Here is a 12,811-nt window from a genome sequence, read left to right on the forward strand (position 1 = left end):
CATTCTAAACAGTTCCTTTCGATAGGAAAATACACCTCCTTCACTTCTGGGAAACTCATATTACTTGTGAGTCACAAGGGTTTAAAAAAGCAAAACCAGCTGGCAATGAAATGATGTGAGAAATGAGCCTTCAAGAGCTCCTCTGAAAGATCCTATGGAAAAACTAGGGAGCTAAAAGGTGAAATGAGGGGTGGGGTGGGGGGTATAAAGGTATCTGCACATAATAGTCCATTGCAGAAAAGCAATGGTCTCTAAAGACATTGAAAATCATTTAATTCTCTGGTGCTTATGGAGTATTTTCTCTTCTTCCCCCAATCTTCTGGTAGGTCAATACATTCCCTCCTGACTTCCAGACTCAGCAGAGGTTCTCAGAAACCTGGTTGGTCTTGTTTTTTCCTTGGCCTACTGGTCTAATTAAACTGCACTCACTAATTGGATCAGAAGTTTGGAGAAAGCTTTGAATTAATTTCCAGACCAGAGTTAGGCAAAGAATATAATTTTTTCCCACTGGTTTCCATGCTGGTACCCCTTTAGGTGCTTTTCTTCTGAGCCTTTAGCCTGTCTCTGCTGCTCCCTTTAATATTTCCTTCCCCTTCAATTTTCCTATTGATTCCTAAAGTCTCAGTATTTATAATCCTTCACCCAAAAAGAAAATTAGGGTTTAATTAAGGTCTAATGTCTCTTCTTCTCTATCCCACATTCTCTCTTGACATTTTACAGTTCTGAGATGTAGAAAATACTAAAGTCCCATTTGACTTCAACAGTGATTAGTGCTAGCAAGAAGCAAGTCCCAAAGTGCTAGAAATGACAAGATACATGCAAGCTGTCATCATTTCATCCTATTGCCTTTTGTTTGGTTTGGTAGTTACCAAAGTAACCTGAGTTCTTCAAATTTACCCTTTGCCTGGGGATAGGTTTAGCTCCATTTTGTGTGGTGTTTCTCTGTGATGTGGTCTATGAGGGTGACAGGTAAGGGACAAACTGAGTTGGGTCATGGCTAGAAACTTCTAGCCAGGGCAGATGACAGGGAAGGGAGGACGAGGACAGGTCTGAGAAGGGCTAAAAGCTCTAGAAGTCTGCTGGTGGCTTTGAAGGATTAAAGAAAGATGAATACAGGAGTGATAAGGAGTGAGGAGTCATAGATAGCGTTCTCCACACACAATCCCTCAACTCTGATGGTGAAAAGTCACATTCTCCTTAACTTCAGAGGACTATCAGGAGGTGGTCTTTGCCATGCTGAGCGGGGTGAAGGTGCAGACAGGTCTGATGGCCATTCTGAGTCCTTTCTTGCTAAGAGGTTTTCCTTCCTAAGGGCATGAGAAGTAACAGGAGCAAGGCATGTGCATCCACAGTGGCAGGAACGGACAATAAAAACTGCTACCAGTTGTAGTAATCATGTATGAAGGTGCTTTTGCAATGAACCATAAAAATAAAAAAAAAAAAATTCAGTCTAGAGATGCTGAAGATATCCAAATTTCACAGACTCAACACAGCTGCAGCAAAATGAGCCATCAGCTCCTTCATCTTTACTGAAAGGCATCTCCTGCTTTTAATCACCAAAGTCCTATGTAAGACTGACATGCTGATGTGTAACATCTTAAAGCAGCCAATACAGACCACTTCCAGTGCCAACTGCCTCCTCCTACAAACCTTGCTTCACTCACAGAAATTGCTGCTCACAGGAAGTCTTTAGCCTACCCAGAATATCTGAATGCCCATTTCTCTTCACAAAATTGATAGAAAGCAGGTGTCCAAAAGTCTTTCCAGGAAATATATTGACAGCTCTGAAATGTGATTTGAACAGTTGCTGTTGATGCAGTGGTGACTTGGAATGTGCCAACCCCATGCTCATCCATGCCTGGAGACAGTTCTTATCCGTTCACCCCTGACACCTCAGGCTTAAGATTACACCTGATTTGAAGCATCCCCTGACTAAACAAAACAAACCATGAGCTGATCGCCTTGTGCAACGTGCAACCACACAATAGTAATCACAGCTAATGACTCTGCTAAATGCTAGACTGCACACACCTCCTTGTTTGGTGTTTGTTTTGTATACAGAAGGTAACATCGACTGAATAACGAGGATGCCAAGTTACAGATGGGGTTGTGGAATCGTATTTGACAGCTGATTAGAGTAATCTGACAGAAATGATGACTTAATCACCACGACAGACTCCAAATTCCCAGATAGAATTCCACCCAGGTTAATCTAATTTCCTTGCAATATTTTTGCCAGAAATAGACTCTTAGCCGGCTTGTTTTCTCCCATGCAGATGTCACATGGCTTTGACAAGAATGTAAATAGGTACTGCTATTTTTGTTGAAAAGATGACTTTGAGGCTCTAAAGCTGGAGAGGTGGCATGCCTTTGAGATGCATTGAGTTGCTTTGCTGTGTTTTTTTTCTCTAATGACATTGTGTTTACATACAGCAAGATGTACTCAGGAAAAAGAGGGGGGAAAAAGGATGTGACTGTTCCATTGTAATTCTAGGCTTTGGCATGGTCCTGCTGCTGCCCTAGACACAGCCATCAGCCAGATTCTCGTTAATTTCAAGGGGATTTTCAGAGTTGCATGTCTGACAACTGTTTCTTTGCCTTTTTGATTCCCGTGGACTGCCTCAGCATCCCTGCTTGGGATGCACCCAAGGAGAGGCAGTGACGTTCCTGGCCCCGGGCTTTGGGTGGCCTCTGTGACAGCACAAGCAGCAGTGGAGCCCCCACTTTACTGCCAGCACTGCCATGAGGCACTGGCAACCTTGGGCAAGAGGCATTTGCCTGCTCTCAACTGTCAAACAATGGCATGGTGTGTGTTGGGATGGACACAGAGCACCTGTAGAAGGGCAGGTCATGCCCTGCTTGCTGCACAAGTGTGTTCAGTAGAACTCTCTGTAATACTGATGAGGAGAGGTTGTCCCTCACAGCCCATACTCCAGCCTGGGTTTGGTATCCCCATGCACAGTGCTTGCCAGGGGAAGCTGCCCATACTTAGAAAGAGCTTGCCTGAGTGCTGTGTTGTTCCTGTTTTTTGTGTGTGCGGAACAAAGGATGATGTTCAAGGTAATAAATTACTTGCTAAGGTTATTTTTCTTGTTCTTGCCTCTTTATTAATTGTAAGTGTGCATTCATAAATACTGTATTTTCATAAGCAAAGCTTTCTCCAAGAAAATAAGAAAATGTTTCCTGTTGTTCTGTGTGACAGCATGACATACTGAGAAATCACTTACCTTGAGATCCATAAGTGATGTATAGTTACAATAACAGCTTCCTGATAAGATGGGAAATCCTTCATTTCAGTAGATGACATGATTCTAGTGAGTGGCATCTAATTTGAAACAGTTTTATATCATCTGTAATCTTTTGGAAGGCCTGGGAAAGCTCAGCTATTTTATTATTTTATAGCCTGCAGTTATACAAGGGAGATACAAAACATACCTTTTATTTTGTCTTTTGCTCATTGTAGAGTGAAAGGATAGTACCTATTTAACTTTTGTCTCTGCCCCTTTAATTTTCTTATTCACTACACACTTCTTTGAGAGTCATTCTTTTCTTTTCTTTTTTACACCTACCTTTAAATATTTTATGGGTAGAGAGCTTATAATATGTATTGTCACGGCAGTTGTCTCTAGAGGTCAGCAATGAGTTTAATAATGAGATGCGAACCAGTGACTCTGTAAAACCCATTTCAGGTTATAAATGGCATGTTTTATTGAATCTAGTGTTAAAGGTTGTTAACGTATCAATTGGTGATGGTCAGGGTTAAACAAGCTTCAACATGAGCCCTCTCATGTTAGGAAACTGTCAGTAAGGTATTTTTCCACTTTCCTCTTTGCTGAAGCCAGGTTTGTGTATCACATCCATTTTTTCTGGGGGTATTCTGCAGTTTAAACTCTCCAGGCCTGAGCTGGTTCTTTTATTGGTTTTGCACAGATGGCATCACTCCCAAATTCAGCCTGGTGGTGTGAAGAAGACCATGAGTTTTTAGCAGGAACTTTTGAAATCAAGTCAAAACCTATTTGAAGCATCATGTTAAATCTTGCCTCTTGGTTTGTGAATGTAGCAGATTACTGAGTTAATGAATTTGGGGTAATGATGTGTGACTGAAGAGGATGACTTTGGATATGCAGTAAATGTGCTTGTCAGGTAACACTGATCTTTATGTTGTGACCATGGGCAGCAAAAATAACTTCTTCACGTGAATTTGGTCTAAGGTTGGCCTCTCTGGTTTGGGCAATTTGAAAAGTGAGAGGTTTTTTATGTTGTTAGAATAGCCTTTATTCAAAATATCTACTCTTAGGGGCACATAAACATGTTAAAGAGCAATTGATTGATTCTCTGTCTACAAAAGACCTGAAATTGCACTAGGTTTTTCTCTTAAATCCTGCACATTTGTAAATTTTCAATACTTATCTTTCTTTCCTCTATTTTCTCACCACTGCATTGCTCCTCAGAGTCCTCAGTAACCTGCAACAGCCTTGTGGAGCAAGTTAGACCCTTTTTCTTCTTTCTGTTTTTGCTTGCTGTGTGGACATGCTGCCTCACATTCCCACAAATTTTAAGTCTCCTGCAGTGCCCAATGTATTGTTGATGTCAGGAAAAACCTTAAGCACTAAAGAAGACAGAGAACCATAGACGTTCCCTTTTTTCTATAAAACTGATCTAATAAGAGTGGTAGCAGGCAAGTGCTGAGCTATTAAAGTCCATTTAGGAAACAAATTATTTACGGAGAGCAGAATTGTTAAAACTGAAGAAAATTTATGCATCCTGACAACTACATCTACCTTGTGGCTTTGCCTTTCCCTAGGACACGCTGGGAAGTTGTGCAAGCAGCACAGTGAATACATTGATTTGCAAGGCCAGGGAGCATTCTGGACTTTGAATAAATCTAACAGAAACATTCACAGCAATATTTTATATTTTCTGAAGAATCCAGCAACTTTTTCCCTGGTGGTTAAGTTACTTCACCAAAAGCAATGCAGACGTGGGTTTCTGTGCAGCTTTGAAAGCATATTTGATATGGGGGCATGGATGTTCTCTCCTGCTCAGCTGTTTTTGTTTCCCAGAGTTTGTCATAACAATCTTTTATTAGGAAAATGGAATTGCCTCTGACATTTTCAGGCAATACACAGCTGTGCTGCACTGAAAAATGATAGAAAAGTAGAAAAAGCATACATTTTTTCACCAGTTCACCTGAATTGGTAAGGAATTGCTGAGGAGAGAAAAGGCAGTGGCCCTGCTGCTGCTGAAAGGTTTGTGCAGTCAAATCCCAGTAACTATGCAGAGTCCAAGAAAGAAAATAAAAATGGGGGTTTTTTGCAAGCTTTAACATCTCCCACATTGAATCTCAATGTGAGGTCAGTTCTGGAGGCTTTTGAGAAGCTGTAATAAAATTTCCCTGAACACACCACAGTGGCCACAAGGGCTGGCTATCACCAATGTCCTGCGGAAAACTCTGATCGTGAGGGAGCTGAACTGCTGTGGTGTTATTATTCCTGAAAGAATAAAAACAGCATTTGTGGAAATTTTATCAGCTATCAACAATTCAGTGTGGGAGCAGTATCATTTAGTAGGGAAAGCTGAGGACACAGCAGCCCAAGTGTGCCAAGGTGGGATGTTCAGCACAGAACGCTGCAGACAGGAGTTGGTTTCCTTTGCAGTAAGAGGGACATGAATGGAGAAAGAGGTGAAAAAGAAAAAAGGATTTGGAATTTTTATGGAAGCCAGAATTGTTATGTGTTGTGGAAGCTTTATGAATGAATGTGTAATGGACTCTAAAACAAAAATATGAGATAGTAAACAATTATAGCAAGCTATTTTAGGAATCAAGATCTCTTCTTTTTCAGTCCTAAAAGAACGAACACAGTTTTTTTAATTACAAGCAAAGTTCTTTTGTCAAACTCAACTCCTCTGAGTACATTTGAAATGCTTGCTAGTTCTTAAATTACTTGAAAATTACATCTTGGTTTTGGCAGTGGTTGAGCTCAAGGAAAAAAAAAGTTGGTAAAACAGAAACCAAGCATGCCATAAACTAATGAGGGCTGTAACTTTAGAGCTCTTCTGAAACTAGATACAGCAAATTAAAGATTTATATGAGTCCTATGGGCCCAATGATCTTTTTTTTTAACTTCCTCATTATAAAATACCCTTTTGCCATTTTATTTTTTCTTATAAGCCTATAATACAGTGTTATTCTGAATTTATATAATTTCAACATGTTTAATATTAAATTGTGTCTTTTTAGCCCTTCATTAAAAACATCACTCTTGATTTTTTATGACTATCCAACCTGCCTTACTCTCTTTCATTTTTGTTTTTAGATGCATCATCCTATTCAGATGAAACCTGCAGATAGTGAAAAGTCAAATGGTAGGTGTTCAATTTATTTTTACTTAATTGTGTCTTTCTCTAAACTAAAGCAAGCACAACATTGTGACAGTTTTTGCTTTACTCCTTTGTGGTGAAAATAATAGGCAGTTTCCCTACACCTGACATGCTGGGAAGGTGTTGAGCTGCTCTGAACTCCCTTTTATCTTCTGCTTTAAAGAAGGAAGGAAATGTCCTCAAAAAAGGGTCTTCCTTGTACCTGCTGTATGTCATGACCTACCTCACTGCCTACATCCTTCCCTTGGGTTCTCCTAACAGTGAGGTATTGTGGGACCACCTGAGATTGATAAGATGGAGATAAAATATTGATGCTGAAAATATAAAATAAAAGAAACAAAAAGGCATACCTGTGTTAACAAATTATGTAAGTATATGATCAGCCTTAAACATTTGCTGAAAGTACCTTTTTACAGAATGATGCCATCTGAATATGAGCCAAATTTAGGTTTAATCATATGCTTCATTATGAGCTGGGAAGCCCACTTTGGAGCTCTCTGTATACTTATTCCTCAAAACGATTGAAAAATGAATGCTATAAAGACAGTAATATCCATTTGGAATACTAGGGTACTGCCTAAGTGGATGTATATGACATGCAAAATAGATGGCAAGGTAAATCTATTAAACATGCCAGGTTTATATATTCAGGGAAATAAGATAATCGAATGGTAGTGCAACTTGGCAGCGTGTGATTCTTTAAAAATATATACGTGTATATTTTGCCCCTTGATTTGTTCCTGTAATTTTCTAAAATATATGTTAAAGATATCATCTGCCTTCTTAGATTGCAAGAGCTTCATTTTCCCTTAAGGCCCACATAATCAGAGCTGGTTCCTCCAACAGGCATCTTTGCACCTCATTAATTAGTAATCAGGGCAGAAGCCGTGCACTTAGAGATCTACATACCTGCAAATGTAAATTATGATTGGGCTCTAAATCTCTCCGCAAGGCTTTTTTAAGGCTTCTTTTTTTGCTAATTGTAGTGCATCCCTTTTTCAGGCTTCTCCAAGGATTATGAAGTTTGGAAGGAAATTAAAACTTCACATTATGCTAGGTTTCCCATTATGACAACTTTCCAAACAAAAGTGCCCGTGAGCGCAGGAAATATGAGCCGTCACCCATTTGTATGGGAGGGGGTGTTCTCTCTCTCAGGTTGGAATTATAGAATCATTGAATATTCTGAGTTGGAAAGGAAACATATCCATCCATGAGGATTGTCAAAGTCCAATTCCTGGCCCTCCACAGGACAATCCCAAAAATCCCACCATGTGCTCAAAATGCTCCTTGACCTCTGTCAGTCCGGTGCTGTGACCTCTGCTCTGGGGAGCCTGTTCCAGTGCCCAGCCACCGTCTGGGTGAAAAACATTTCCCAAAGATTTTTAACAGTGATTTCTTGCTGTCTTTGAATGCTCAGAATAGAGGCCAAGGCACCTGGATGGGCAGAAGGACTGAAGTTTTCAGGCCCCACTGTAGTCAAGGAGAATGTTGCTGTTGGAATCCAGACTCCAGTCCCTAGTATTTACTGCTAGCAGTGGGCACAATTATCCCTTAGGCACAGGAATGCTGGCCTGAACTAAGTATGGCCTCCATGGGTTCTTCTTTCAAAGACAAATTTCACCTCAATTTCCTTGGCAAATTAGAAAAATAAGAGGCAATGGGCCAAAATTGACTCCCAGCGAGTTACTTGTTCGTTGCCTGAAGTGTTTCTTTCTAAAGGAGATTGAACATATTGGAAAAACACTGTGGGGAATTGTGCAAATTCTGTCCTTCTCTGCAAGTAGTGCCTGCTTGGAAAGCAGGGTAGGTTGGCTCCTGGCTGCTGCTGTTAGTCTAGGGTTATCTGCATGAAACTCCTGTTTGCACTGTGGGAATACTCTCTTATTTTCTGGCATCTATTCCAAGCACAAAAAGTACTAGGGATTGGGTTTTTCACTTTTTTTTTTCCCTTGCCTTTCTTTGTATTTTTGGGGAAAAAACAAATTGTCAGTTCAGGGGTTCCAACTGTCTGATTAAACACCTTTTTAAATTTAGATTCCTGAAGGGTGTGGGAACTTTTGATAGGCATGTTCAAGGGGTGGTGAACTATTTTTTTTTTAATCACCTGGAGAAACAGAAGGCAAGCTAATACCACGATGATGGTAATAATGGTACAGCTCCTCAGAAAGGCAGCGTGTAGGCATGGGGTCCATGAGTGGGTGACAGTTTGCCAGCAGCTTGGAGATCAAGAAAGAGAAAAAACAACCACGTGGGGGATGTGGAGGTTTGTTTGGCACATGTTTCCCATATGCTCCAGGCTGTCCATCTGAGGAGGTATATTATCCATGCCAACAGCAAACTGTAAACTGTACTTCTTCAACCGGATTGGTAAGTTCAAAGGGGAAAATAAAAAAGACATGCCAAGGCATCTTGGTTTTCATGATCCGTGCTGATTGAGCTTTTGAGGAATACTCAAGTCTCTGATTTCTGAGTCATGGGAGGATCCCAGTGGATTTTATGGGTAAAGTGGTATTTCTCAGTTTGCAAAGAGGTTTAAGAAATTTTCTTGGTCAAAATTTTTTTATGGAAAGACATGTAGGACAAGTTGAACACACTACAATTCTTCTGAGCTTGTAGATGTTTGTGAAGGATTGATAGACCTGTTCAAGTTCCATAGGAAGGAAGGGCAGGTCCTCTCATTCAATTTACAGAGGTTTTCAAAGAACAGTATTTGCTGTGTGATTAAAGGCCCCCTCCCCATACTGAGTCCCTTGTATAAAAGCTTTGAATGAGCATCCAAGCCAGAGCCTCCCAGGATGAAATGTTCCTCCTTTTCCATCACTGTTCCTGCCCTTAGATTTCTGGGTCACTTGAGGAATCTGTCCCTTGACACCAGAGGCCAAGCTCACCTCATGGAAGCTGGGAGATGGGTATGGAAGGGACACCTCCAGCACACCTGGACCAGGCTGCCCAGAGCCCCATCCAACATGACCATGAACACTTCCAGGGCTGGGGCATCCACAGCTCCTCTGAGCAATTCCAGTGGCTCATTCCCTGCCTACAATGTGTCTTAGTCATTTCTCTGCTCATGCAGATGAAGCAAATCTTGATCTCTTCCACCAAGCTTTTAGCACCTAGAGTTGATGGGGCAAGACTTGCCCTCAGATTTAATTAATTTGTGTACTCAGAGGGATTCTGAAAAGCTTCTTACTGTTGGAAAACATAATATCTCTTGAAGATTTGCAGATGATGAAGCTTGTAGTGTGTCCTGGTCAGATCACCTTTGTGCAGGTTGTTTTAATCTGTCTAGAAAATTTTGGTTAAGGATTTTCTGCCAAAGAACCATCTTTTCAACTTTGAAGGCTCCACCATTACTAGATTCATCACTCACAGTATTTATCCTTTTAAGGACATTTTCCCTTTTTCAAACAAAGGGGGTTCCTCCAGTCTAATGCTGAAAAATTTACAAACACCTGCTTGACTCTAAGTTGTCTGTGGCCATTAACATCCTACAATTTGCAAATGCCTAAATGTCTTGGATCTGGATTTGAGCACAGTCAATACTTTCAGGCACATATCCCGCAGACAGTGTGCTCTTAAATGGATCAAAGCATCACTGCTTCAGGGAAAATGACAAAATTCTCCATTTAAAAAAATAAAGTAGGGAGGAGGGTAGCTGAGTAATCTTAAAATTTATTTTTATTGATTTCATTAGTGGAAAATACAAAAAAAAATTTTTAAATTCTAAGTGGCACAACTTTGCCGAATTGGAGGTAGTAATTAGATGCCATATGTTAGCACTAACACATAGAAAAGTTGATAATTAATGCAGGCAGCTCCGGATTCAGGTGTGACTTTGACAGATTGTATGCAAGGGGTTTTCACAGGCTTACAGCTAGGGATAAAATGTCTAATTTCACCTTTTCCCTTCTATATGGGAGTAAAAAGCCAAAACCAAATCACAAAAACCCCAAAACCTCCACACCATGTATACATAATTAGCTATTTATCTAGTTGCTCAAAAGAGAAGGCATCTTCTGGGGAGAAAATTCACTCTTTATCTGACTGGACTCCACAGAAATGTACAATAAAGGGTTATCATTTTGATCTGTCAGAATTTTGGGGGTTTAGAGGAGTGAAAATAAAAGTTGTGTTGAATCTTCAGGGAGATTTCCCACAATTATTACAGGGTTTAATTCTTTTGTAGCATTCAGAAAATAATCTCTACTCCTTTATCCTCCTGGGTTAGCACAAGCAATCTAATACAGCCTGCAAGAAATGCTCATTACTGAAGCAAATTGAGTAAAGCTAAAAAATGAGGCCCTTCAGGATGTTATTCTGCAAGCTGGATGTAGTGCTGTCAGAAGACAGGAGGCTCAGTTTGAAAAGATCCCCTCCCAGCAGAGACAGATTTCATCTCAGATAACCTTTGATGGCTAAGGCAGAGTTGTGGGTTCAAACACAATGCCCAGGCACGTGTGCTAGTGATGGCAGTGCTAGCCTTGATGGGGTTAAAAGAGCAACTCTGCTCATTTGAAAACAGGTGTCTGTTCCTCTTCATGCAGTGCTCCTGCATTCTGGCAAACCCCAGCCCAAATCCAGCAGGCTTAGCACTGGATGTGTCACTTGAACTGCCCTGGCAGCACAGCCAGCCTGCATTTGTAATGTGTTGGGATGGATTAAAGGTGAGCCCCATAATGTGTTAATCAAGAAACTGTGTGGTTTCACACATTTCTTCCTATAAATAGAACTTCAGGCCTTGTTTACAGTGACCTTCTGGCTGCTTCTGTCCATCAAGGAGAGGCATTCAGCCACCCCATCCTATCTGCTGCTTCCAAACAGTTGCATCTCCTTCATTCTCCCAGAGTGGTGTAAAATAGTCAGAAAGTTCAACTAGGCCCATAAGCAAGGTTCAGAAATAATGCTGTCAAACGTAGGCTAAAAAAGTTTTGATTGTTCTGGATTTTGAATTGTTGAAACCTACCCCAGGGGTGGGAGAGAGAGTTATCAAGCAGCAGTGAAATGCTTTTGAGATATGTGTACATGTGCTGGCCCTTGCACACTGTTATCCTTCCCCAGCCTTTTGCTTTGCCTGCTCTCATTGCCCAAAGCACTGGCAGCTCCCAAGCTTTGTCCAGCCCCTCAGAGCTCATTCATTCCTGATGTCCCTGCAGCTGGAGCTCAGGACATCTACATGTTGTCATGATGCCCAAGATCTGGGAGTTGGCTGGAAGGTAACAGCATCTGTCAGTCTACTGTCAGTGTGGAAAAACAATCTGTAATCTACTCTCAGTAGCAGGGGAGAGACTCCCATGACAAAGGGAGAAACACCTTGTCATGCACCTTGCCACCTTGCTGGGAGAGGTGAGACCTGTCACTCTTTGAAGGAGCTGATCTCTTGGCATTGCCAACAACCAGTTGAGCTGAGACCAAACCTGTAGGTCACTGAAGTTAGGCTAGGTGGGTTTAGGCTGCCATCCTTTCCCTAAGCAGGAGCACCTTTCCCAGCATCAGTGCTCTGCTGGGTGAGGTGTTTAATGCTCATTTTACAGTCTGTGGGAGAAATCCAAAACACACAGGAAAATCCGCAGGCTGGGCAGATCCAGAGGGAAGTTTCCTCACCTCTAAAAGCATTTGACCCACACTGCTTGCGCTCTGTTGTCTGATTCTCACACCTTGCCTGTGTGGCTGGTAAGAATTCATTTTAGAAAGAAAGAAGTGGCTGACCAAAAATGCAGAAATAACTCCTGAAAATCAGTCTTATTGAGGTGGAAAAGTATTCCTTTCTCTGTGTAGGAAAAACTCTTTCAGCCTAATAATATCAGATGTTCTATCAGATGGAGTGAAAACATGTCATTTTGATCTTGACAAATGTCACTTTAAATGTTTTTTATGCTGGGCCTCTAGCCAGAAAAAGAATAGCAATTTTCTTAAGCTTCAACACTGATCAGCACTGACTAATGGCACTGAATGCAGAGCACGTCATCATATCAATATGTTTTCTGTACTCTGAGCATTCTTCATGAAATCTGCATTTTTAAGATGTACAGTACACAGGAGCTGGATGTTTAATTTACTATAAAATCACCCTCAAGCTGCAAACCTGCAAATCATGTTAGTTAAATGGCATATTTATAGGTTTACTACCAAAACCGAAGGAGGCCGATGGGGAGTTTGTCGCCTGCTACTCTTTGGAAAATTAAAACAAAGCCTTCTGTTCACAACTCATTTCTTTTCAGTCTCCACGTGAATCTCTTTGGTTTGAGGCTTTGTCCTGGCACCAAAGCAGGACCCAAGGGAACTCTTTTGGGATGCTGTGGCAGGCATTTGTCCAACTTTGCCAGCAGCTATTTTTAAAAGAGAGTTGGAGCCTAGCCACCCTTAAGGTAGACCTGCACACTATTTCAAGCCTAAGATCAAATTTAAACTGGTTGCTACTAGCTGACACAGA

The 12,811-nt window shown here is 41.1% G+C and overlaps 1 protein-coding gene across 11 annotated transcripts in view; it reads left to right on the top strand.

Annotated features, from left to right (window-relative positions):
• Positions 1-12,811, top strand: part of CELF2 (CUGBP Elav-like family member 2) — a 547,488-nt gene that overhangs the window by 464,160 nt on the left and 70,517 nt on the right. For all 11 annotated transcript variants that reach the window (XM_074538727.1, XM_074538723.1, XM_074538722.1 and 8 more), the window contains one exon: positions 6,318-6,366. In XM_074538727.1, coding sequence (XP_074394828.1) covers positions 6,318-6,366 — 49 coding nt within the window. The remainder of the gene's footprint in view (positions 1-6,317; positions 6,367-12,811) is intronic.

This window comes from Zonotrichia albicollis, chromosome 4, assembly GCF_047830755.1.
Source record: "Zonotrichia albicollis isolate bZonAlb1 chromosome 4, bZonAlb1.hap1, whole genome shotgun sequence".
In the NCBI taxonomy this organism is placed as follows: domain Eukaryota; kingdom Metazoa; phylum Chordata; class Aves; order Passeriformes; family Passerellidae; genus Zonotrichia; species Zonotrichia albicollis.